This window comes from Lygodium microphyllum, chromosome 25, assembly GCF_053477565.2.
Source record: "Lygodium microphyllum isolate KBCC chromosome 25, Lygodium_microphyllum_v1.1.10, whole genome shotgun sequence".
Classification (NCBI taxonomy): domain Eukaryota; kingdom Viridiplantae; phylum Streptophyta; class Polypodiopsida; order Schizaeales; family Lygodiaceae; genus Lygodium; species Lygodium microphyllum.
The window spans coordinates 30,005,249-30,032,715 of NC_141159.1; the positions used below are offsets into that span (position 1 = coordinate 30,005,249).

The window sequence follows — 27,467 nt, forward strand, 5'->3', positions numbered from 1 at the left end:
AAGAAACTATACTAATCAACTAATGTTATAATTATGCCAACTATAGATATATGTAACACACCAAATATAATAAGTAATAAATTGATGGCCATGTAAGATTCATAATGACCACCAATGTGCTAAGTGTAGATGGAGAGAACCAAAAAAAGCATAAAATAATATCATACAAAGTGATACGAAAGGGGGTCCTCACTTGCCATGTATGGTAGTTACTTTTTGTCTATATGCTAAGGGCCATGCCATGCCTAAGTCAAAGTAAAAGGGAGTGTGAAAGCACTAAAGCCATTGACTATACAAAGACCCCACTTGTGCCAACAAGGAGAGAAGGTGTGTTTGAGCTTAAAGAAAGCCATTTACAAAAGAGAGAAAATGTCTTCAAGATAGAACATCATTTCTACTAATCAATGATTGCCAAGTCTTTCGACTTCTCCAGGTTCGTGGAGTACCACCATTTTTAAAGATACTCCATGAACTCCCTAAAGTTCTAAAACAAAGTTAAGAGTGATTAAATAAACCAGCAACACGCTATTAATATTGGCTATGTAAACTTGTGCAATTGAAATTTACTTGTCTGTGATTGGCTCTAAAGCAATTTTTCTTCTATATGGAGTAGTAGTTGCCAAATTTGGGGTATTTAGATAAATCTAAAGTTCTTATTGTATTTGCAATAGTGGCTTCAAAGTTCGTGCTCACCTTGGAGTATTGAGTCTAGCAATTATGCACTTGGATTTTTGTGATTATCTCAATCTTAGAGCCTAAGAGCCTTCCAAGACTAAACCAATGCTTTAGAGCTCCCTATACACTATCAATTATGCACTTAATTTATGGTTATCTCCATCTAAGCCTAGGATCGCTTCAAAACTAGACACCAATTCTTCAAAGCTCCCTACATATTTATTTCCCTCTTATCATTGGAAGAGCTTGAAAGAGAGTTAACCTTGTGGAAAGCCTTGAAGGAAACCATATGGAGACAAGGAAAATAATCAAATGGAGGGAAATTATCAAAGGGAGATTGGAGGAGGTGCAACACCATAGAAAAGCCTTTAGGTAGGTAGATGGAGACAAGGCAATTAGACTAGGGTCATTCCAAGAGTAGACACCGATTCTTTGGAGCTCCCTACATATTTATTTCCCTCTCATCATTAAAAGAGCTTGGAAGGGATTTGACCTTGTGGAAAGCCTCAAAGGCAACTATATGAAGATGAAAAAAACAATCAAATGGAGGGAAATTATCAAAGGGAGATTGGAGGAGGTGCACCAACATAGAAAAGCCTTTATGGTAGGTAGATGGAGACAAGGTAGTTAGACAAATATAGGGAGCATGATCTAAGGTAAAACAAAGAAATGGGACTACTTCATAGTATCAATGACCCCACTACAACAGACATTAATAGGGTCAGAGACAAATATGGAGGGCATGATCTAAGACAAAACAAAAAAATGGGATTGCTTCGTAGTATTAATAGGGCCAGAAGTAAAGAAATGAGAGAAATGCAAGAGATTGCGGCATTATGAGGGTAAGAAACAAAGACCCTGAAGTAATGCAACTACTACTTAGTTTGATCCCACTTAGTATAGCAAAAGACATTACTCCCATTTACAACAAGGCAAAACCAAGACTGTCTCATGTAAAAGATTTTCTAAGTCCTCATTTTCTAAGTCCTCTCATCAAGAGAGTATCGTTTGATGACTTCAAAATTTTCAACTCCTTTCCATCAAGAAAAAGTGAGGTTTGTCCCCCGCTAGGTATGAGTAGAAGTTTGATCATGTGAAACAAAGTGCATGCTTGATAGTTTCAAGGAGAGACCCAAATCACATTAAGCTAAGAAAAGATATAGAGTAGATTTGGAAAAGACAAAATCGAGCCAGAAAATTCTTGGATAGATTGGAACAAATGGTTGAATGAAAATTACATAACTTGTTACTAGATAAAAGCTCAATAGCAGCAGGAAGAAAATTAGAGACTTTTGACACACACAGCTCCATCCAAAATATTTCCAAGTTGGTCCCGTTATTTGCATGTTCCCCTTCGAGTTTTCCTAGTGAACCATCGCTTTTTTTTTAGAGGAGGGGTTTATCATGGAGTCCCTTTCTTTTTTCCTTGTTTCAGATTCTCGAGGTTTTTCTGAAAATAAAATTCTAAAATTTTCTGAAAATATGTAGCCTAATTTTTTATCAGAGAAGGAAGTGGTTTGGCATGCAAGAGGAAAGACCATCTCTCTCTCTTCATCTTTGCAAATGTATTGGGGAACCTCTCTCTCTGTTACTGGGGTTCAGAGAGCAGCCAAAAGTCATAAGGAAATGCTCAGGTTTAGACAGGACTTGGAGAAAATTCTAGCATAGAGCTCTTCCCTTTGGTATGAATGCAGGGAAATAAACTAATGGAAAAGGCTAAACTTTCAAACTAGTGGCCCATTACCATGCTGAACACATTCTCAAACAAGAAGGGAACATTGAACCAAGAAGGAACATGGAAGTTTTATATCCATATTGGATGCAAATGAGGTAAGGGACTGAAATTCAAAGAAGAAAGAAGTTTTATTTGAAAAATATGAGATGCGTACTTCAAAACCAAAATCCTATCGAAGGAAGCTTACTGAACATTTCAAGTTCAATCTGAATATAGTCCAGAACTGCTCTAACGATAAAGAGGGCCACAAGAAACTCAATTTGCCAGGATATCACTGAACGGTAGAACACTTGTTAGCACAAAATGCCATTCCACACAACCATTATTAAATTGCAGACAAACAAGTGAAAAGAGAGCAAAATGCCCATATTACGAACAAGACAAAAGAGAGGGCACTTCTTACTAGCACAAAATGCCTTCACACATACAAAAGCAGAGCTAAATTGCAGACAATGCGTCGACTAACATCTACTACAAGAACTGTGCTATTGCCAAGAGAGCACTTCTTACTAGCACAAAATGCCTTCACACATACAAAAGCACAGCTAAATTGCAGACAATGCATCGACTAACATCTACTACAAGAACTGTGCTATTGCCAAGAGAGCCCAATGCTCTATATCAAGTGACGATATAGAACAGGCTTGTAGCTCACAACAGAAGGAAGAGCAAAGATCCAAGCATAACTTCTGGTTAGCTATGGATTGGTAAACATACTTCCATCATATTCAGAGAGGAAATGGAGTCTTGAGAACTTTAAATGTAATCTTAAGTATGGCATGCAAAACTCTAAGAACAGAATTGGCATGCAACAAGATTAAACGTCACAGTTGATCCTTATACACAGCTGAAATCCTGGGTGCTGTAAGCTTGTCTGTACATTGTCACGTACACATATACATCTTTTGCGTATCACTACCAAGACTGAACAAGCTCCTTAAAGATCATTGCCTGTTCATTAAGCTTAAATATAGGTGCAAGAATCCTGAGTCCAGAAGACAGCCAGTAGATCTTATTTGCTTGGTCAGCTCCTGAGTGCAGAAGGCAGCAGCCAGCAAAAAGTATTGCTTAGTCAGCTATAAAACTCCTGAGGCAGGTTTTTCAAATTGTACCGGCTGATATGCCTCATCTGCTTGCTAAGGCAACTTAACCTGTTATTCAGAATTCGATAATACCTTGTATTTATTGATCAGTCTTGACCCGTAAGATACAATTTCAGCATTCTTGACTTCTGCATCTACGAAGCTTCATCTCCATGTTGACCAAGCTTCCTCTTGATGTGAGTTGAAAATTGAGGAACAAAAACTTAACTGAAAGGTTCCCAACCTTAAGCCCTAAGTGATAACAAGAACGCCACCTAGACTGGTCATAAGTAGAGTAAAATGTATCTTCCATTGCCCTGTGCTATAAACACACTATACAGGATACTGACTGCAAATCTCAATCCAAGTATCAAACCCCTTATGGGCATAGTGCTCACTACCAGTTGCAATCGAAGAAAAAGCATCAATCCCCCTCTGTGCATACACGCTACCAGCTGTAATCCAAGGAAAACTTGTATGTTTGCTGAAGACTTCTGCAATCCAACTTGAAACCAATAACTTGATATCTATAAGCTTGAGATACAAGTTATGTATCAAGGATGCAAAACTTGCAGGCACTCTTGCTTGCAAGTACATTTCCTATGTATACCAGCAAACATAAAAAAATCCTACCCACATAATGCCTGTGTATATGTGCAGTATGTGCTTCATACTCTTGCTTCCGCTGAGGTATTAGCTCTACTGTCATATCTATGCTGTAGCCTGAACATGTGGAATACTCTTGGATGGTCTCCCAATGGGTCCAGCTGGGGAAGGCCCTCGGAAACCTTTTGTAACAGCATCACCAACACACCAGTGGAAAGGCACAGGACATATATTCTTGCTCTTGCAATCTGAGCAGACAAGGCAACAAATATCCTGATTTGCTTCTGGAGGTCCTGCTGCTGCGTGCTGGTTTTGGTAATCAAAAAAAGAGCCCCAAGTTGATGCAAAATGAGGAACATCGGAAACATTATTTGGGACAGATGCAGGAATTGCTGATACTCTGGAAGAAAGAAGCCCTGCCCTTGAAGAATTCAGCCTCAGGATACCACCAGTTCTTGGTAAACTTTGGCCGGGTTGTGGAATACATTCAGAGTAATTATCACCAAACTTCTCAGCTCCAAGCATATGATGATCCAGTCCATCTCCCTGAGATGCATGGTATGTAAAAGCATATGGTACCTGCAGTCTGAACGGCTCCTTATCCATCAGCAGTGAGTCCTGGGGTGCCCAATCGTAAGGTCTCTCATCTTGTGGCAAAGCTGCAAAGCGAGGGCTTTGCATGTATCCAAATTCATCTTCTGCAAATAACTTGCCACCTTGTAGCGGAACATGCTGATCTCCATAAGCCCATCCTCTTCTAGGAACGGAAGCAACATTGGAACGCTTCAGGAGGATCTTTCCAGTCCTGTTGTCTGATGGTGCACCATTAAACGGCATCCTTCCATATGCCAGACCATCTCCAAAAGCTTTAACACCGAAAGAAGGAGATACAAAAGATTCCATAGAATATTGCGAGCTTGCTAGATCCTGTAGCTGTGCCTCACTCAGATCACCGCTCACCTGGCCCCTTTCTTCATTGAAAAAAGGGTCGCCTCTTCTAGAGGTGAACTCCCAACCATCTTCAGCAACCCTTTTCCTAGAGCCCTTCCTTTCTTTCTTCGATTTCTTGACTGTTACATAGAAGTAGCAGTCCCTCTCCTTGCTAGGATTATGCTGGTTAAGGAGGATGTTAAAATTTGTGTTGCCATTGATAGGGAGCCTTTGTCTCTTTTCAACATCTTTCTGCACTCGGCGACAGATGAAGACCACTGAGAGTTGGTTTGGAGAAACTCCTATTTTCTGGCTCAAGAGAGACCTGAAACGCTTGAAAGTAAGTGCTGAATGTATGCCGATATAGCCTTTATCCAGCTCTTGGTCTCCGTCGAAAAATGTCACCGGGTATGGTGTTGCAAAGCGCTCCATTATCTGAATTCCTGGATCTAAGCACTGGCAGAGCACTGAATGACGGCCTTAAGAAAGGTTAGAGACCTAGACACAATGTGCTGTTTCCCGAGTAAAATAGCAGACACTTGACAAAGAGATCTGTGGTTTGAGAGATGCAATGTGACACCGCTCTAAAGGGTAAATAAATGTTGAGCAAGACCTGTAAAGGTTTCAGGCTAATCTCTGGATGGGATCAACTTCCAGGAAGGATCCGTTGCGCTTCTCTGCAAAATAAGGCAATATAACATGAACATCGGGTCTAGAACAATCCAACGACCAAAAATATGAGCATTGAGAGATTTCAATGCGATATGAACAAGATCTATGCATGTCAAACAAAAAATAAAGGATCAACTACGGTGTAATGCACATTGCGATGAGTAGAAGAGAATTGTCCAGAGCAGAGAAATTCCTTGAGAACGATTTGCAGTGAACAAGATGACATCTGCAAAGCAGACAGTCCGTGAAAAGCATTTGCAATAAATAGAGAGGTAGAGAAATTCCTTGAACAGAATTTGCAGTGTATAGAACACTAGATAGAGGCTTCTTGAAAAGAAGTTGCAATTCATAGTGGTGGATTAGTTAAACCTGAGGAGGAGAGAACCAAAGTGGATTACAGTTAGGAAGGGAAAATCAGGGGATTAGTGCGAAGCGTGGAGACGAAGGTAAGGGACATACCTGTGAAGGAGAGAGCGATGACGAGAGCGGTGCTACTCCTCCGAAGAGGGGGAAAGGAGGAGAAGGGAAAGGGAAGGGCCGGGGGTAGAAAAGCCTGAGAGAGAGAGAGAGAGAGAGAGGGGACAGCGAAAAAAGAGGGCCTACCTTTGTCTCCACATCGCCATCATCATCATCACGACCACACCACCACACGCCATACGAAACCTGCAACCGGACGTCTCTCGTCGCTTCGAGGCTGCGCCTTTTCTCCTTTTTACCAAGAGAAAACATAACCGCACGCCATGTCTGCTTCTCGCTAGGATTTCGGGGGAGGGAGATTCTGTGTGTTGCTTTGGATGTCCCGATGCTAGCTTTGGATGCCCGCGTCTCTGCTTGATTTATGCCAATAAGAGTTTGGAAACTTTTAAAAAATGTCATGAGAGAGAAGCCTTTGCTTCGGCGAAGCTGTTACCGCCATGACTGCAATCTCCTGCTACCGGGCACGGCTGCACTCGTCTTACGCAAAGGCACACCCTCTCTCTCTCTCTCTCTCTCTCTCTCTCTCTCTCTCTCTTCCCGGTCTGCAGCCTTTTTAGCTGTTGAGAGGGCTTATAGCAAAACCAGATGCACAGACATGGTGGTGGTGGTGTGTGCGCTGTGCGCCATCGCCAGATGGTGCTCCCTCATGGCCTTTTGGTGTGGCCTTTCCTGCATGGCATGCATGCCTGACAGCGAACCACCAGGCTATCTTCCCGGACCCAGCTAACGGCGGCCATCACAGTGTCTCTTTCTCCCATCACAAAAAGCTATCCCTCCAGAAATTAGAGCCCCCTTCATGCGCACACAGGCCACTATGAGCCATGTCACGCCAAAGTCCCAGGGCATGCAGATACTTGGAATAGAACCAAAACTTACCCTGGGCCCCACTTCCACCAGCTGGGACAGAGAATGTAGAGAGCCATTTAGAGCTATGTTGCACGAGCTCTAGGAGGGGACCACGGTAAAGAGAAGATAGCAGCAAATCAAGGTTCCCTAGGGCGGGTACACACTACCCCGAACGGCTTGGGCAGCATGCAATCCGTCTTTTATTACGTTTACACACTAAACTACAGGAAACTTTACACAAAAGGAGGGATGGCCTAGGTGGTATCAAGGCTTTGACAATACACCCATTGGCGGTGGATCAATTGTTATCAAGTGTAATATAATTTTTTAATATATATCATTTGTGTTCAAGGAGAATGGGAAACGAGAGGGATGCAACATTCAACCTCTCTGCTCATAGGGCATAGTCCCATTCCGGTCCCCTAAAATGGCAAGAATCGGGTTCTAACCTATCAATACCTGAAGTTCGAACGTTAGTAAAACCTTGTGAGAAGCCTCCTAGTTCTCCGGAACCACCCTGCTGTAGGATAGGACCCGTCGGGGTTCCGTCCACCCGCTTCCCTCAATAGGCGTTCTTTAGTTTTCTAATTAGGTCCTATCACATTTATGAGTGACATTTACAATCAACTTCCTTAATTAAGCCTTTTAGGAAATAGAGTTCATTCGTGTAATTTATAGCACAAACACGAATACAGAGCAAGTAATCCTTTTGAGAAACAAGCTCAACAAATTCCTTAATTTATCTTCACGTTAATCTTTGTCTCCTTTCTATACAGGAGAAATTATGTATCCCTTCTGTCCAACAGAAGTATCCCTTCCACCATACAGAAGTCACTGGTCCAAATCACATGCACATAATTTCTATCCATTATGTAGAATAGGATCTTCCAACGCCCTAGACGTAGTCTTCAACTCCGTTCTGGGCTAGGCAAGGGGTGTCCAGAGCTCCACTAACCCCAAGTGACCTAGGAGTGAGACACAACTTCCGTGGTTAGCTTTTTCACCACTCAACCTTCGACTTGTGAATCGACTAGTGCCCTCTCGGGTTGAAACACTGCGTGACCTTAGAGATGATCCAACGGTGCAAAATATCATTCCTTCATTAATCCAATTATGAATCAAACACAACCAAGGCAATCAACCTAATATCATCTTCCAAGAAAACATTCCTTTATTTTCCCATGGCAACTTGTCATCACTAACCCATGCCATGCATTTACCATCAAACACAAGCACTTGTAATAATCATCCAAATTACATCCAACAATCAGTTTAATGCAAAAGCATTTAGGACGTTGTTTGATCAAGCATAAAAAACAATGGTATCCTTTTTCCAAACATTGCAGGAATAGTCACAATAACCTTGCCATCGCATATCTGCTCTTCCCCTTCGGATCAAAGAGCGATTTTATGTAAAATTTACTTAACAGTCTCTTCCTTTGGCTAAGACATGTGTTTAGGGTTCAAACACTATACATGACGTAAGTTCTATAGGTTACTTACATTGATCAATAATCCAACCCTGAATTGGATTGGTGAGAGTCGTAGTTATCAGATGGATTTAACTTTAATCCTTATGATTAATTTCTTGTACTAGCTCTTAGCCAAGCCGTGAAGCAAATATGAAATTGTTCTCATATATCAAGCATGTTATAGGCCTAACGTGTAAATACTTGATAAACTAAGTGCGAGATGATCCTAAGTAACTAGACTCCGACAAGACTTGCATTAAGCTAGAATCTAGTTTTTCTTTATATTTGGGCTTTTAGGCTAAGTACTTTTGAAGTATCCAAACTTTAAACTAGAACTTTCTATTCCCGATTCTTAATATCATATTCTTTTGGCAATTATGCTAGTTGTGACCCTTGACTGTGCTTTAACCTAGCACTTGTATGCACAATCTTCTAATGTCATTCTTTTAGCAACTATAGCGTTCATAACCCTTGACTAATTCCTCCTTGTAATTGCCTATCTGCAAATAGGCAGTACGCAACTAAGTTGGGTTAAAAGGAACAATCGGAATGCCAAATTATAATAATAGGAATAAATTCAAGCTACTCCTTTGCATGAATTGATGCACATACGGAAGTAATATAGCCAACATTGGCAATTCGTACTTGGGTATCCGGAGATGGCTTAACCATACCCAACATTGCATTCGTATTGACGGTAATGCCCTAACCAATGGCTCCACTATCGAACGCGGGATTTCTGTTGGTGTGTGTCATCCTCTGTTTTGGGGCCATACTTTCGGCTTATAAATCTATTTCTCCCTTTCTCTCATTGGAGAGATGGAATGCCAACGACTTCCTTCTATCACCATGGAAGGGATTAAGCTCGCATATAGGAGGGGAAGGGTAAACACGTGTGGCCACCCTCTAAGGAGGGAAAGAGGAGGAGAACTTTCTCAAGGGTTCTCTCTCTCTCTCTCTCTCTTCTCTCTCTCTCTCTCTCTCTCTCTCTCTCTCTCTCTCTCTCTCTCTCTCTCGGTAGCATCAAGCCCCTTCCTCATCATCATCATCATCTTCTTCTCTCTCTTCTTACCTCTCTTTCTTCTTCTTCTTCTTCTTCTCTCTCACTCTCACCCTCTCCCTCTCTCTCTCTTTTTGGCAGCAAGGGGGCTCTCTTACGATAGCAAAAAGGGGGGGAAAGGAAAAAGAGATGGTAATCTTCTCTACCCCTTTACGATGGGGGGGCAGTAAGGTGGCACATGTGTGCCCCTCCCCCTTTCGATCTCATCATCAACTGATCGCTGTCCTTTTCTGCTATCTCATTAACTTGCACTTCAACTCCTTCGTTGCCGTCGTCGTCATCTCCTCCACGTCGTCAGTGTTGGTGTCGTTGTCTCCCTCTTTCTCCACCATGCCGTCAGCTTCCTCCCCTTCATCCTTTCCCTTCCCCCCTCCTCGCCACCTATCATTAGTGGTGACAAGGGGGGGGGAGGGGATTTCGATTAATTTTAAGGGGGAGAAGCTCCCATAGTGGGGATATTACATCCTCTCCCCCTTAGAGAACTCGAGATGTCTTCATCTTCGAAAGAAACTGGGGAAGACAAGCATTAATGCGGCTTAAGGCCTATGGGCTAGGATCCACCATGCATCCGCTACGCTACTCGCAATGACTCAAGTAGTGCAACTCATATTATTCGGGTTAACTGTAGTTACAAGAGTACGGTTTATTTCGTTTAGGATATGTCTACGAACCATACATTAATCAATCATGTAGCATTACAAAGTTTTGCTCTGATACCAACTGTAATGTGCCTGCCTATCGGCTATCCAAGCACGTTTTAGCCATCCATCGAGAAACAAATCTAAGCATTATCGCTCGAAAATTTGTACATAGAGTTCATGAATGTCGCTCGTTGCAGGGATATTAAGCGAGATGGGAATAATAAATACTCAAATTAAGATAGATACATGGAGCAAAAGAATGGGTAAGATTCTCATTCCATCAATTTGATATGTTGACATGATAAGGAGAAGTAGAAACATAAATTTCACTTCAAAGTTTGAGAGTATAATTTATCATGAAAGTGTTTTTGTTAGTGTAGATAGAGCACTTCCAAGTAAATGATTACATTTGAGTGCACTCGAAGTCAAAGACTTAACGTTGGATAAGGAGGCTTAGGAAAAATTATTTAAGCTTTATCACAAGTGAGGAAGCTTAACTTTCATCCTGAAGGTATACTTCATGGCCATGCAATTCACCACCTTCTACTACACCTCTCTCTAAATTCAATCCTCCACAAGTTTGGCACGTTAATATTTGATCATCTTACACTATTTGATGAAGACGACCTGCACCATAGAACACAGCTCTGAGTTCCTTGTAGGCTATTGTGGAAGTCTCTGTTAACCTTGCCGAACTTATTAGTCGTCGCCATGCTAAAGGTTTGTCTAGTTTGATGAAGAGGATGGGAAAAAACAAGGTTTTACTTTTTCGTCGGATTAGGGATTGATGCCGGGAGTCAAGGCCACTTTGAAGGAGACGTTTGCACAAGGGCGGTCATTTCATCCCCAACAACTTTGTCTTATCTGCTTAGTCTTCTTCAACTTCTTGTCATCGCTCCCTCATTCATCGACTTTCTCCCTTCGGCTATGTCGTATACACCTTTTCCTTCACACGTCCTGATGCCAGGAGGCATATTCCACGGTGGATTCTGTAAACTTAGATGACCAGGGCTCATACACAAAGAGGATTCTTTGTGCGAGAAGTTGATGGGGACGCCTGTCCTTTTCGGGCGTTTCATTAATTTAGTGTGTACATGGGTGATTCCATAGAGGGTAATTCCGCAAAATGCATATTAAATTAATAAACGTTTATGAGTTTAGAGTGTGCACTCGTAATAAATTAAGGTTAGGATTTATTTCTAACCAGTTGATTTATTTATGTAGCTGAAGACTGCTAGGTATTCACTTTTGTCGGTTTAATTGTATTATTTTACTAACGATTGTGAATGCTTCAGTTGATGTGTAGAGATAGCAGCAATGGCGGAGGAAAGCATTGGAGTCTAGCGAGTATTCGACCTTTGGACTATATTTTGATGGGCGCCACGCCTATATTTTGTTATGTCTATAGAGACATCGATTATTGATTATTATTTTGTATGCGCCTACGCGCCCGGATATGTTATTTCTATTTGGACATTGAGATTGGGCGTGCCAGACTCTATGGGCACCATCCATTAGCTTTATTTTCCTATTTTTGTAGAAAGCAAACTCAAAAGCTAAAAGCTTGTCATATTTTTGTAATTGGGCTATTATTGAGCATGAAGATTGGAAATATACATTAAATACATGCTTTGTGAAGCGCTCACACAAGGCATGGGGGAGATTGAACCCAATTTGTCTCTTGCCTCTTGTCGTGCATGCTTTTACATTGTTTTTTGTGCAAAAAGGTAGAGTTCTTTGTTCTTGGGGACCTTCCGGGATTCACCATGTGAGCATTCTGCGTCCGATCTACGCACAGTGGTATCAGAGCGGAGCAGAGATCAAGAGCTTCCAATCGCTACCAATCTCGGGCGAAGGCGGAGCTCCAGGAACAAACAGGCTCTACAGTCAATCTCATCGCGAACCGTCGATACAGGCAGACTTCTGGCGATCAAGAACCCCTGTTTCCACTGTCAGATCGCGAAGGACCAGGCTCTGCAGGCGGAGGACCACGCATACATCTCCATCATCAAGTCGTGGAGTTACAGAGATAAGCTTCATTAATTTTCTCATTACTTCATTGCAAAAGCTTAAGAGAAAGCTTAAGAAGCTTAAAAGCTTCTAATAATCCTAATCGTGGCCTCAGAAGACCCCCGAAAAATCCGCGCGATGAAAAAACGGACCCCCCCCCACGAAATCGATGCCGCCTGCTAAGTCCTCCATTAAGCTATTAAAGCTGAAGCTTAATCACTAAAGCTTAAGGGTTTCTGCAAGTTACACAGGGCAGACAAGTTGGCAAACTCCAGGTCCCGCACTTTTGAAGTCAAGTTCAGCAAGTTAATTGAAATCAAGTTCTGTAAGTTCTGCAAGTCGGCCCAAGTTCAGCAAGTCAACAACTCTGCAAGTCTGCTAAGTCTGCAACTCTGCAAGTCAGACTAAATCAGAACTGACTAGTGCTTAAAACTCCTAGAAGACTTGTTCGTATGCAAAAACTCTGAACTGGAAAGTTGTTCGCAGCAAGCTGTTCCACCTATCTACAAGTTTGTTGAAGTACTTTCAGCAAACGGATACAGAAATATTGCAGATTTTCTGAAAATATACAAAGAAATACCCAAAAAATACATAGCCTTGTAACCCCGAATTTGAGCTACGCTCATCCCGCTAACCTGATTTTGAGTGAGAAAGGTTTGTTGAGTTTTACAGGATGACTACCCCGCATATGGATGATCCTATGGCTGAAGACGACCTACCTGAGCCTACCATGGAACAAAAGCTGGATCTAATCATGCTACAATTAGAAGAAGAGCGAAGGGCTAGTCAAGCATTGCAAGCGCAATTGACAAAATTACAAAGAGCGTCCACCGATAAAGAAGAACCTCAAGCTGAAGATTTGATTCGACATACCATCGACGCCACTCTTGAAGCACAAACCATTCGCAAGGAATCCAAGATAAGTAAACGAAGTTTCAAGTTTCGCACTTTCAATGGTATACGAGAAGGAAAGACTGTTTTATCATTCATTAGCCAGTTTAATGACTATTTCCATGAGGAAACTTATCCTGAAAAAGATAAAATCAAGTGTGTTACTAATCATCTGATAGACAGAGCATCACTTTGGTGGACTGTAGTCCGCAAGAGCATAGAATGTCCTGCTACTTGGGAAGATTTCAAGAAGAAGTTCATGCAAAATTTCCTTCCACCGCAATTTCATGAGAAGGCTATCAAGCAATGGGATTTACTTCAACAGCGAGATCATGAGCCTATTCCACAATATACAGAGCGTTTTTGGAATGCACTCCTACAGCTACGCATGCTTGAAGACGTACCAGAGACGACACATAAGCGGAAGTATATGTCTGGACTTCTTGGACATTACTACGCTGAAGTGAACATGTTCAAGCCTGCTACCCTTGAAGACGCCATCTCCTTAGCTCACGACACTGAAGATAAGTTACGCGGAAGAGATAGACGACCACAGCAATTCCAAGCCAACGGTAATTATGGATCTAAACAATTCAATTCCAATTTTAGAAGGTTTAATCCAGGTCGTTTCTCATCACCATCTTTCCGCAAGAATTGGCCTAAACCACCTGCATTACCATCCACTGTCAATCCAAATCCTAAGCCTATTCCACAAGAAAATCCAAATGTACCCAGACTTTCAGCCATTGCAAATAATGTAAGCAAAGCCAAGCCAATAGTATGCTACAAGTGTCACCAGCCAGGGCATCTCGCAGCAAATTGTAATTCAAAGAAGCCACTAGCACATATCAACTACCTTGGAGCCATGGACGAAGACGAGCATGAGGATATGCCGGATTTCACTGAAGATGAGGATGATCTTACTACTACTTCCGACACTTTACCAGGTATGCCTACTCTACATTCATTGTTGACTATGAAATGTATGGTGCATGGAAAAGAAAGAACTATATTGCATGATGATGGTAGTACCCATGACTTTATTTCAACAAAATTGGTAAAGGAATTAAAATTGCATACAGTACCTACGCATTATCGCATAAAAGCTACATTTTTAGGCACTAGGTACAATGGCACACAAGAAGTACAAGATTTAGAAATTCAAATTGGTCCATATATTGAAAGAAGAAATTTCTTAGTTGTCCCATTACAGTCAAGCGACATTATTCTAGGAATGCCATGGAGACACCAGCATAATCCAAATATAGATTATTCCACACACACAATGAATATTAATTTTCAAGGAAAATCTATTACATTATATGGTATGCATGCATCTCATATTTTTCCACTGCTTTCGCATACTCAAGCAAAACTTGCACTACACAAGAATACTAAATCATATCTCATTTGGGTGAATGAATTGCACGCAAAGGAAAATCATATGCACCCTAGGCATAAGGAATTTCTTGCATATTTTAAGGACTGTTTTGTAGAAGACCTACCACCAGGTTTACCACCATCACGTCCAGAAGACCATAAGATTGATTTAATTCCTGGCACACAACCACCTTGCAAAGCACCATATAGGCACAATCAAATAGAGCAAAAAGAAATCCAGAGTCAAGTTGAAGAATTACTAAATAGAGGCTTAATTCGACCTAGCAGTTCCCCATTCGGTGCACCTGTGCTCTTAGTCAAGAAAAAGAATAATACCTATCGTATGTGTATTGAGTACCGAGCATTAAATAAGATCACTGTAAAGAATAGGTATCCTATACCTAGAGTTGATGACCTTATGGACAAACTGCAAGGATCTTCTATATTTAGTAAAATTGACCTTAAGTCTGGATATCATCAGGTGAGGCTAGATAGATCCGACATATTTAAGACTGCATTCAGGACACAGTTTGGCCATTACGAATTCTTAGTCATGCCATTCGGATTAACTAATGCACCTGCTACTTTCAGTAGAATGATAAACCGTATCTTTCTGAAATATCAGTATTGTGTGATTGTTTTCTTTGATGATATTTTGGTGTTCAGTCAAAGTGAAAAAGAGCATTATGAGCATTTATCATTAGTTTTTCAATTACTGAAAGAAAATCAATTGTTTGCAAATCCTGACAAGAGTGAATTCTTTAAGACAGAAATAGAATATCTAGGTCATATTGTATCAAAAGAAGGAATTAAAGTTGATCCTAAGAAAATTGATGCAATATTGCATTGGCCTATTCCTAAAAATGTACATGAATTACGCTCATTCCTTGGTCTTACTAGTTTCTATAGGAAGTTTGTACGTAATTTTTCCTTACTTGCTTTACCATTAACAAAACTTCTTAAGAAAGGAATTGTTTATCAATGGACTGAAACTCAGCAGAAATCCTTTGATTTACTGAAACGTGCATTAACCAATGCCCCTGTTCTACAATTGCCTGACTTTAACAGACCATTCTTTCTAGTTGTGACCGATGCTAGCGGATCAGGAATAGGAGCCGTATTAATGCAAGACAACCATCCAATAGCATATTCTAGTTCTAAGCTGAAACCCTCTGAGCTCAAATATTCCACTTATGACAAGGAACTATTAGCAGTTGTACAAGCATTAAAACAATGGAAGCATTATTTAATGGGTTCAGAATTCATGATAAAGACCGACCAGCAAAGCATTAGACATCTACTTAGCCAACCCCAAATTTCTGACCGTCATATCAAATGGGCTTCCTTCATTCAAAGCTTTCATCCTATCATTCAATACCAACCTGGAAAAGAAAATGTAGTTGCTGATGCATTGAGTAGAAGACCTGCAATTCATAATATTTCTATCATATCTTTTGATTCTTTGATTGCTATGAAAGATACATATCACCAGGATATTACTTTTCATTCTGATTGGCAAAAATTAGTTCAACATAATTTCATTCCTGTTGATTCATTATCATATAATGATGGATTTATGTTTTTTGAAAAGAGACCGTGTGTTACTATTCCATTCCGTTCTTTTGTTTTGAATGAAATTCATTGTCCCCCATATCAAGGTCATAGAGGTATCATATCTACATTACGCATGTTAACTGAAGATTTTTATTGGCCGCATATGGATGCAGATGTATCTAATTTCGTTTTTGAATGTTTGATTTGTCAAAGAATAAAGAGACATCATGGTAAACAGTATGGATTACTAATGCCTTTGTCTATTCCATCTAAACCTTGGGAACATATTTCTATGGATTTTATTACTGGTTTACCAAATACTAAATCTAACCATGACATGATTTGGACAATTGTAGATAGATTTAGTAAGCAAGCATATTTCATTGCATGTAAGAAAACTTTAACAGCATCACAAGCAGCACAGTTATTTTTGAAAACTGTTTTTACTAACCATGGATTGCCAAAAGTGATTATTTCAGATCATGATTCTAGATTTTGTAATAATTTTTGGATTACACTGTTTGCAAATCTAGGCACAAAGATTGATTTCTCATTTGCATTTCATCCAGAAACAAATGGACAAACAGAAGCCACAAATAGTACCATTTTAGATCTTTTACGTGCATATACTATCTCTAAACCTCAGACATGGGATACTCATTTACATTTATTACAGTTTGCATATAACAATACACCGCACACATCTACAAAGAAAGCACCTTTTGAAGTTATTTATGGATATAGATTATCTACACCTGTTGCATCTTTGTCTAATAGAATTCAGAGTGCTGATGATATTGCTACTATGCATAATAGTATTTTTGATGAGGTTAAGGATATGATTGCTAAAGCCCAACAATCATATACCAAACAAGCCAACAAGAAAAGACAAGCCATGAATTTCAAAGTTGATGATTATGTTTGGCTTAGAATAGAAAAGCGTAGACTGCAAAGTGTAGATAGACATCCAGTGGTCAAATTAGCTCCTAGATTCTATGGACCATTTAGAATCATTCATAAGATTAATGACAATGCATTCAAGTTAGAATTACCATCTCATTGGAAAATTCATAATACATTTCATATTAGTTTATTGAGACCATTTAGAGGCCAATTACCTATCCACCCTGTTTATAAAAACCCACCTTTATTAGAAGAAGAGACTGAAATACTTGAACCAGAAGCCATCATAGACACTGACTACATGACCACTAGAACTGGCCGAAGGTATTCTAGATATCTAGTAAAATTCAAGAACCATCATGTAGAGGAAGCACAATGGATGCACGCTAGAGACATAAATGCTTTCCCCACTCTGTTAGCTCCACATTGAGCTAATAGCAATTGAGGTCAATTGCTATCCCACCCCGGGGGTATGATGCCAGGAGGCATATTCCACGGTGGATTCCGTGAGGTTTTACGGTGGATTCTGTAAACTTAGATGACCGGGGCTCATACACAAAGAGGATTCTTTGTGCGAGAAGTTGATGGGGACGCCTATCCTTTTCGGGCGTTTCATTAATTTAGTGTATACATGGGTGATTCCATAGCGGGTGATTCCGCAAAATGCATATTAAATTAATAAACGTTTATGAGTTTAGAGTGCGCACTCGTAATAAATTAAGGTTAGGATTTATTTCTAACCAGTTGATTTATTTATGTAGCTGAGGACTGCTAGGTATTCACTTTTGTCGGTTTAATTGTATTATTTTACTAACGATTGTGAATGCTTCAGTTGATGTGTAGAGATAGCAGCAATGGCGGAGGAAAGCATTGGAGTCTAGCGAGTATTCGACCTTTGGACTATATTTTGATAGGCGCCACGCCTATATTTTGTTATGTCTATAGAGACATCGATTATTGATTATTATTTTGTATGCGCCTACGCGCCCGGATATGTTATTTCTATTTGGACATTGAGATTGGGCGTGCCAGACTCTATGGGCACCGTCCATTAGCTTTATTTTCCTATTTTTGTAGAAAGCAAACTCAAAAGCTAAAAGCTTGTCATATTTTTGTAATTGGGCTATTATTGAGCATGAAGATTGGAAATATACATTAAATACATGCTTTGTGAAGCGCTCATACAAGGCATGGGGGAGATTGAACCCAATTTGTCTCTTGCCTCTTGTCGTGCATGCTTTTACATTGTTTTTTGTGCAAAAAGGTAGAGTTCTTTGTTCTTGGGGACCTTCCGGGATTCACCACGTGAGCATTCTGCGTCCGATCTGTGCACCACGTCCTTAGCAATCTTCCTTCTCGCCCTTACACTTGTCCTTCATCATCTTCGTTTCTTTCTTTGCCAGTCCTTCTTCTATTAGCCATTGTCCCCTTACCACCTTCTTCGTTGTCATTAAGGTCTTCTACAGGTTTCGTCACTGATAGTTTGTTGTCGCAGGAGCTTGCTAATCTCCTCCTTGTCATCTTTTCCAAGCTCGTCGAAGCCGTCTACTCGTCTTCATCAGCAATAACTGCTTCTTCTGCTTTGTCTTCCGTCTCGTCAACTTCAGCTCGTTGTTGCTTCTCCCCCCCCCCCCCCCCTCAGTGAGATCAAAGCCTCTTGTGCTTTTATAGATAAAACTCTGTGGCTCCCCATGAGAAGGAATGTAATTTTTCGTCGAGCCAGGCTGGAGCTTTTTCCTCAAAAAGCTTAAGAATATGCTTTTGCTATTCTTCTTTGTGGCTAACCTGGCTATCAATTCTTACATCAAGAATTCCACCTCATGAATGATGTCTTTCCTCTTCTTTTCATAACAACAAAAGCTTCTTTTGATCACTAATGGTGTGCTTTAAAGTACAGGTCTGCGGTATCCTGCGTACGATCCAGAAAAGTGCTATTTACACCACATGCCCTTGTGATTAACAAAATACCACCTATCATTGCCCACAATAATTGCCATTGTTTCACATTCCGCTGTCTGTCAAAAAGGAACTGGTTGTCAAGTTTCATGTCCTTTTTGGTGATTTCCTTTATCATCACTTATTGAACTGTAATTCAGCACTCATCTTCATCAAGTCACCATTTCGTCGACAGAATTGTTTTTATTGTCCGATACCTCTTTGTAGTAGTCTTCTCAATCCACAAAGAGATGAGGTAGCTGATCAAGTCTTTCAACCTCCTCTCATCAAGGTTTTTTCCTATTCTTCTTTTTTGATAGAAACCTTTTAGCTTCATCAAAAGGACACATAGATGCAATTGAAAGAATCATTCAACCACATCCAATGTGTGTCATCATTGCAACTTATAGCAATCCAAGTAGAGCATTGTAGAATATCTCTTCTCATCTTAGTGTGTGAGAGTGCTTTAAACAACATCCATATCTCATACAAGAATTGCCTTCACATTGGATTAAGCTGTCCCTTGTATATTCCAACTTATTCATTATTCTCCATATGCCTTCTTTCATAAACTCCATTATGAAGTACACACCCTTGGAGTCTTCAAAACATACATTCTCTTCGTATGAACCTGTTTTTCATGCAATTTGCCCTAGCAAGATTATTCTATGTAATGGAACTTTGTGCCCAAATACTCATGCAGTTTGCAATTAGAATCCATGCTATGCAATCAATTGATCGATGCTCCCACAAAAAAATTTATGAATGCATTGAAGAAATTGTGCCTAGCCTAACTACATGTGCTCATGTGTCATGCAAATGCAAACACAAAAGAAACACACAATAGAAAATAAACTCATAATGATGCTGATTAAAGAGTCCAAAATCTTGGCAGAAAATTCTGCCTTCAGGTTTATAGTGGTAGACACACAGCATCACAACAGTGTCGCTGCCCGGCATTCCCATGGAATGTTCTGGGGTTTGTTGCCTAGGGTTTCCCGAGTCCACCTCACAACAGAACATTCGCGGCCAAGAACCCACTAGGATCGACTTGAAATCTGGGTTTCTAGGTGTCAAGGTCTCTCGAAAACATTCTAGCGTCGGGTTTTGGACATCCTACTTTATGTAGAGATACCGAATTCAAAGCAGATCCATGTCACACTTGGTTCAAGGAGAATGGGAAAAGAGAGGGATGCGCCGCTCAACCTCTCTGCCCGTAGGGCATAGTCCCATTCTGGTCCCCTAAAACGGCATGAATTGGGTTCTAACCTATCAATACCTAAAGGTCGAATGTCGGTAAAACCTTGTGAGAAGCCTCTTGGTTCTTTGGGACCACCTTGCCATAGGATAGACCTTTCATCCACCCGCTTCCCTCAATAGGCATTCTTTAGTTTTCTAATTAGGTCCTATCACATTTATGAGTGATATTTACAATTAGCTTCCTTAATTAAGCCTTTTAGAGAACATACTTCGTTCGCGTAATTTATGGCACAAACACGAATATAGAGTAAGCAATCCTTTTCACAAACAAGTTCAAACAAATTCCTTAATATATCTTCACGTTAATCTTTGTCTCCTGCCCATATAGGAGAAATTATGTATTCCTTCTTTTGTCCAACAGAAGTACCTCATCTATCCTACAGAAGTAACTGGTCCAAATCACATGGCACCATAAGTTCCATCCATTATCTAGAATAGGATCTTCGAATGCCCTAGACATTGGGCTCACGACAATCTTCAACTCCGTTCCGGACTAAGCAAGGGGTGTCCAGAGCTCCACTGACCCCAAGTGACCTAAGAGTAAGACAACTTCCGTGGTTGGCCTTTTCACCACTCGACCTTCGGCCCGTGAATCGAGCAGTGCCCTCTCGAGTTGAAACGCAACGTGACCTTGGAGATGATCCACCTGCGCAAAATATCCTACCTTAATTAATCCAATTATGAATCAAACACAATCAAGGCAATTAGCCTAATATCATCTTCCAAGAAAACATTCATTTATTTTCCCATGGCAACTTGTCGTCACTAACCTTTGCCATGCATTTACCATCAAACACAAGCACTTGGAATAATCATCCAAATCACATCCAACAATCAGTTTAATGCAAAAGCATTTAGGACGTTGTTTGATAAATCATAAAAAACAATGGTATCCTTTTTTCAAACATTGTAGGAATAGTTGCGATAACCTTGCCATCGCATATATGCTTGCCCCCTTCAGATCAAAGAGCAATTCTATGTAAATTTTATTTAACACTCCCTTCCTTTGGCTAAGACATGTGTTAAGGTTCAAACACTATACATGACGTAAGTTCTATAGGTTACTTACATTGATCAATGATCCAACCTTGAATTGGATTGGTGAAAGTTATAGTTATCAGACGTTAATCCTTATGATTAATTTCTTATACTAGCTCTTAGCCAAGCTGTGAAACAAACAGGAAATTGTTCTCATATATCAAGCATGTTATAGGCCTAACATGTAAATACTTGATAAACTAAGTGCGAGATGATCCCAAGTAACTAGACTTCGACAAGCCTTGCATTGAGCTAGAATCTAGTTTTTCTTAATATTTGGGCTTTTAGGCTAAGCACTTTTGAAGTATCCAAACTGTAAACTAGAACTTTCTATTCCCGATTCTTAATGTCATATTCTTTTGGCAATTATGCTAGTTGTAACCCTTGACTGTGCTTTAACCTAGCACTTGTATGCACAATCTTCTAATGTTGTTCTTTTAGCAACTATACCATTCATAACCCTTGACTAATTCCTCCTTGTAATTGCACTATCAGCAAATAGGACGTATGCAACTAAGTTGGGTTAAAAGGAACAATCGGAATGCCAAATTATAATAATAGGAATAAGTTCAAGCTACTTCTTTGCATGAATTCATGCACATACCGAAGTGATATAGCCTATGACTCATGAATAGGGAAGATGGCAATTTGTACATGGGTATTCAGAGATGGCTTAACCATACCCAACGTTGCATTCGTATTGACGGTAACGCCATGACTGGTGGCTCCACTGTCGATGGATGCGGGATTTCTATTGGTGCGTGTCATCCTCTATTTTGGGACCATACTTTCAGCTTGTAAATCTCTTTTTCTCTTTCTCTCGTTGGAGAGATGGTGTGCAAGTGACTTCCTCCTATTGCAATGGAAGGGGTTAATCTCATGGATAGGAGGGGAAGGGTAAATGCGTGTGGCTACCCTCTAAGGAGGGGAAGAGGAGGAGAACCCTCTCAAGGGCTCTCTCTCTCTCTCTCTCTCTCTCTCTGTGTAGCATCAAGGCCCTTCCTCTTCTTCTTCTTCTTCTTCTTCTTCTCTCTCTTCTTACCTCTCTTTCTTCTTCTTCTTCTTCTTCTTCTTCTTCTTCTCACCTCTCCCTCTCTCCCCTCTCTCTCTCTTTCACTCTCACTCTCACTCTCACCCTCACTCTCTCCCTCTCCCTCTCCCTCTCTCTCTCTTTCTGGCAGCAAGGGGGCTCTTTCTCACGACAGCAAAAAGGGGGGGGAATGAAAAAAGAGGTGGTAATCTCCTCTACCCCTTTAAGATTGGGGGGGGGGGTTATTATTGGGGGGGAGAAATAGATAGTGGGAGAGAGTGAAGTGGCACACGTGTGCCCCTCCCCCTTTCGATCTCATTGTCAACTGATCGTCATCCTCTTTTGCCATCCCGCCGTCATCTTGCACTTCAACTCCTTCTTTGTTGTCGTCGTCATCATCTCCTCCATGTCGTCAGTGTTGGCGCAGTTGTCTCCTTCTTTCTCCACCACGTCGTCAGCTTCCTCCCCTTCATCCTTTCCCTTCCCCCCCTCCTCACAGCTTGTCGCGTTGGTGATGACAAGGGGGGGGAGGGGGGGTGGTTCTCGTGCGGGGATATTACAAAGGAATTCTTGGTAATCCTCATTACAAGCCCAACTCTCATCAGTCATTTCAATCCCTATCCATCTCAAGAAATCCTCATTATCATCTCATATGTAATGTCTGCAAATGATAAGGTCATATAGAAAAGAACTGTTGACAAAAAAATATATTCAACAAACATCACTCAAAAGGGCAAGCTCATTTTGTTGGCATTGACAAATATGACACATAAGATCAACCAGAAACTATCATTAGCCTAGCCACAAGTGTTTAGATACCTCACTCCTCAAACTCAAAAGAAGAATATGAAAGGTGAGAAGGATCGAAGCTTGCACGCGAGCTATGGCGGGAGAGCAAGAGCAAGAAAGAGAGAGACAAAAAATGGGAACTCCAACAGTCACAATGTGTGACCGGGCCTTTCTTTATTCAAACTGTCACTAAAAGAATAAAGAATAAAGTGACGTGACAGGCGCCCGCCACCTGCAGTGTGTAGTGGTGGGTACTGTCAGTGTAGTAATACATGGGGTGGCACGGCGGAGGCGCCTTTACCCCCAACAACCTCCCACTTAAAGGCGAATCTGCCCTAGTGAGAGAGAAAAGAAAAAAGAAAAGACAGTACAAATGTACATAGGTACAAGGGATGAGGAAAGGTGACATCTCATCCAACGCCCATCAACCTCCTGAGGAAGGCAAAGCGCTCAGTAGTGAGGCTCTTTGTGAGCAGATCTGCAGGATTCTCGTCAGTGGAGATCTTGACAAGGTCAACAGACCTGTCTTCCACGACACCACGTATGAAGTGATACCTCACCTCAATGTGTTTCGTCTTGGCATGGAAGACTGGATTCTTAGCCAACTGAATGGCACTCATAGAATCCGAATGCAGTGTAGGTGTAGCATCAATCCCAAGGTCAGCAACTAGACGGCCTAACCATATGGCCTCCTTGCAAGCCTCAGTGGCTGCAACATACTCGGCCTCAGTGGTAGACAAAGCCGTACACTTCTGAACCCTGGACATCCAAGAGACAGCCCCTCCAGCATAGGTGAATACATAGCCAGAAGTGGACTTCCTACTATCTGCATGTCCTGCATAATCGGAGTCAGTGTACCCCACGACCCCTGTATCCTGGCTGCCATAGCAAATACACATATCTACTGTGCCCTTCAGGTACCTCATGATACCCTTCACGGCATCCCAATGTCTGCTGCCAGATGTAGCCATATAGCGTGCCACAACACCAACTGCATGCGCAATATCTGGACGAGTGGCTATCATGGCATACATCAAACTGCCCACGGCTGAAGCATAAGGGATCTTGGCCATCTCGGCCCTCTGCTCATCTGTCTACGGACAATCGGCCTGTGATACCTTCACATAAGAAGGTAATGGACAGCCAATAGGCTTTACGTCCTGCATGCGGAAGCGCTCAAGGACTTTATGAATGTACTCTCGCTGTGAGAGATACAAAAGCCCCTGATGCCTATCACGCTTAATACGCATCCCAAGTATATGTGAGGCCTGTTTCAAATCTTTCATCTCAAAGCTCTTCTTCAGCTGAGATTTAAGAGCATCTAGCTCATCATGAGCTTTCCCTGCTATCAACATATCATCAACATAGAGTACCAAGATAAGCAAACTGCCATCACGGGCTTTCTTCGTGGAAAGACACGAATCCATAGCACTCCTACTGTAGCCCTGTGACTGCATAAAGGCATCAAACTTATGATACCATTCCCTAGGTGCCTGCTTCAAGCCATACAAGCTCTTCTTCAACTTGCACACTAGGTGCTCCCTGCCAGGTTTTGCAAAGCCCTTAGGCTGATCCATATAAATCTCATCATGCAAGTCCCCATGTAGAAAAGCCGTCTTGACATCCATATGATATAGATCTAAGTCAAGCTGTGCAACCAAAGCCAAGACTAAGCGCAGGGTGGTCATCTTAACCACAGGAGAGAAGACCTCATCAAAGTCCACACCATGTTCCTGCTTAAAACCCTTTGCTACCAATCTAGCCTTGTATGCCGGCTTGGGGTGTCCAGGGGTACTTTTCAGCTTGTACACCCACTTGCATGGCAAAGCCTTCTTGCCCTTAGGCAAGGCAACCAAATCCCAAGTTTCATTCTTATGCAGGGAGTCTATCTCAGACTGCATATCCCTCTCCCAGGAGTGACTGTCACCCCTGCGTATAGCCTCATCATAAGTGAAAGGCTCTCCTGCATCTGTAACCAAAACATAATGCATAGAGGGCTGAAATCTGTCAGGTGGACGTCTGTCTCTAGCAAACCGTCTCATCGCAGGCTCTGCTGCCTGTCTAACTGCCTGTCCAACACCTTGGCCCTGTGGAGGAACTGCTGTAGGCTGTACTACTGGCTGTGCTGGACCTCTAGGCTCCTCCTAAAAGATCACTCTGCAGATCTCAACCACCTTCTCAGGCTGCCTGTGCATCTTGTCTTCATGGAAGACGACATCATGGCTGCGTACTATTTTCCGTGCCTGCGGATCCCATAGGCGATAGCCCATCTCTCCTGACTCACCATAGCCAAGGAATATGCATTTAATGCTCTTTGGATCCAATTTACTCCTCTTGTCCTTGGGCACATGGAAGAATGCCTCACATCCAAAGACACGGAGATGCGCATAAGAGGGTGGCTTACCAGCCCAAACTTCCTCTGCAACCTGGAAATCCAATCCACTGGAAGGCGATCGGTTTATGACATGCACTGCCATACTAACTGCCTTAGCCCAAAAACTCTGTGGTAGGCCTGCATGGCTAAGCATAGAGCGGACACGCTCCTGAATAGTCCTGTTCATGCGCTCAGCCAAACCATTCTGGGTGGGGGTGTAAGGGGCGGTCAACTGACGCTTAATACCCCTGTCATCACAAAACTACTCAAAAGCACGTGAGACATATTCTCCCCCATTGTCAGTCCTAAGGCATTTCAGCCTATACCCAGTCTGGTTCTCAACAAGAGCAAGCCAACGCTGAAAGACTGCCAAGACATCGGACTTCTGCTTTATGGGATAAGCCCACACTTTCCTAGAAAAATCATCAATGAAGGTAACGAAGTACTTCGCGCCACCCATAGACATGCAAGGCATAGGCCCACAAACATCGGAATGCACCAATGCCAAGGGCTCACTCATGCGTGGCCTACCCGATTTCTTATGCGTAGACCTATTCTGCTTACCATAAAGACAATGATCACACGAGTCAAAACATGCATAATCCAAAGGCAGAAGATACTGCAAACCAGATAACATTTTCATTCCCTTCAAAGACATGTGCCCTAAACGAGCATGCCAAAGTGATACATGTGGGATAGAACCCACTGCCAAAACATGGTCAACTGAGGATCCAGATACAACAAGAGGATAGAGGCTGCCAGACTTGCCGCCTCTAGCAAGCACAAGTCTGCCACGAGTAATCTTCCAGGCAGAATCCCCAAAACATACATGAAATCCTACATCATCCAGCTGTCCTGCAGACATAAGACTACGTGTAAGCACAGGTACATGACGTACATCCCTAAGCAAAAATGAACTGCCAGTGGAAAACTGCAACTAAATATCACCCATGCCCACAATGTCAAGAGACCTGTCGTCTCCAAGTCTAACTGATCCAGATACAGTACGGTAAGAGTGAAACCACTCACGGTAAGGCGTCACATGGAAGGACGCACCTGAATCCAATAACCAGCACTGTGCATACATACTAGATGTCTCAGTCAAGTGTGAAGCATCAGAAGAACTAGCTGCAAGTATAAACTCATCACCACCATCGGACTCCTCAGTCTGCGTGACATTAATTTTCTCAATCTTGACGCTGGACTTCGCAGGTACTATGCTGCGATCAGAGGACTTCTCCTGCACTTTATCTTTCCCCTTATCCTTGCGCTTCTCATTGTGCAACTCATGACACTGTGGTCTAATATGGCCCTTTTTCCCACAATGATGACAAGTGACATTTGCATTGTTCCCACGCGACTTACTACGCGACTTGCCACGAGATTTAGACCGACCCTTCTGCGAGTCACGGCCTCGGCCATTACCATGGTCATACTTGTCATTCTGGTGCGCAGATCGGACGCAGGTAGCTCACGTAGTGAATTCCCAAAGGTCCCCAAGAACAAAGCACTCTACTTTTTAGCACAAAAACCAATGAGAAAGCAAGCACGACATGAGACAAGAGACAAATTGGGTTGAATCTCCCCCATGCCTTGTGTGAGCGCTTCACAAAGCATGTATTTAATATATATTTTCAATCTTTTTGCTCAAAAATAGCCCAATTACAAAAATATACAAGCTTTTAGCTTTTGAGTTTGCTTTCTACCAAAAATAGGAAAATAAAGCTAATGGACGGTGCCCAAAGAGTCTGGCACGCCCAATCTCAATGTCCAAATAAAAATAACATATCCAGGCGCATAAGCGCATACAAAATAATAATAAATAGTCGATGTCTCTATAGACATAATCAAAATATAGGCGTGGCGCCTATCAAAATATATCCAAAGGTCGGAAACCCGCTAGACTCCAATGCTTTCCTCCGCCACTCCTGCTATCTCTACACATCAACTGAAGCATTCACAATCGTTAGTAAAATAACACAATTAAACCGACAAAAGTGAATACCTAGCAGTCTTCAGCTACATAAATAAATCAACTGGTTAGAAATAAATCCTAACCTTAATTTATTACGAGTGCGCACTCTAAACTCATAAACGTTTATTAATT

At 41.6% G+C, this 27,467-nt stretch overlaps 1 protein-coding gene across 3 annotated transcripts; it reads right to left on the reverse strand.

Annotated features, from left to right (window-relative positions):
- Positions 1-3,286: 3,286 nt before the first annotated feature.
- On the reverse strand, positions 3,287-6,628 carry LOC148014030 (uncharacterized). Of its 3 annotated transcripts, none has more exons than XM_087666470.1 (2): positions 6,304-6,628; positions 3,287-5,705 (listed from the first exon to the last, which is right to left on the reverse strand). In XM_087666470.1, the coding sequence occupies exon 2, from the start codon at positions 5,458-5,460 to the stop codon at positions 4,204-4,206; it is 1,257 nt and encodes a 418-aa protein (XP_087522596.1). In that variant the 5' UTR covers positions 5,461-5,705; positions 6,304-6,628; the 3' UTR covers positions 3,287-4,203. The 3 variants fall into 3 exon arrangements, 2 of the variants coding, with proteins under 2 accessions (XP_087522596.1, XP_087522595.1); XM_087666469.1 differs by lacking the exon at positions 6,304-6,628 and adding an exon at positions 6,160-6,272; XR_015688612.1 differs by lacking the exons at positions 3,287-5,705; positions 6,304-6,628 and adding exons at positions 5,712-6,069; positions 6,160-6,287.
- Positions 6,629-27,467: the final 20,839 nt, after the last annotated feature.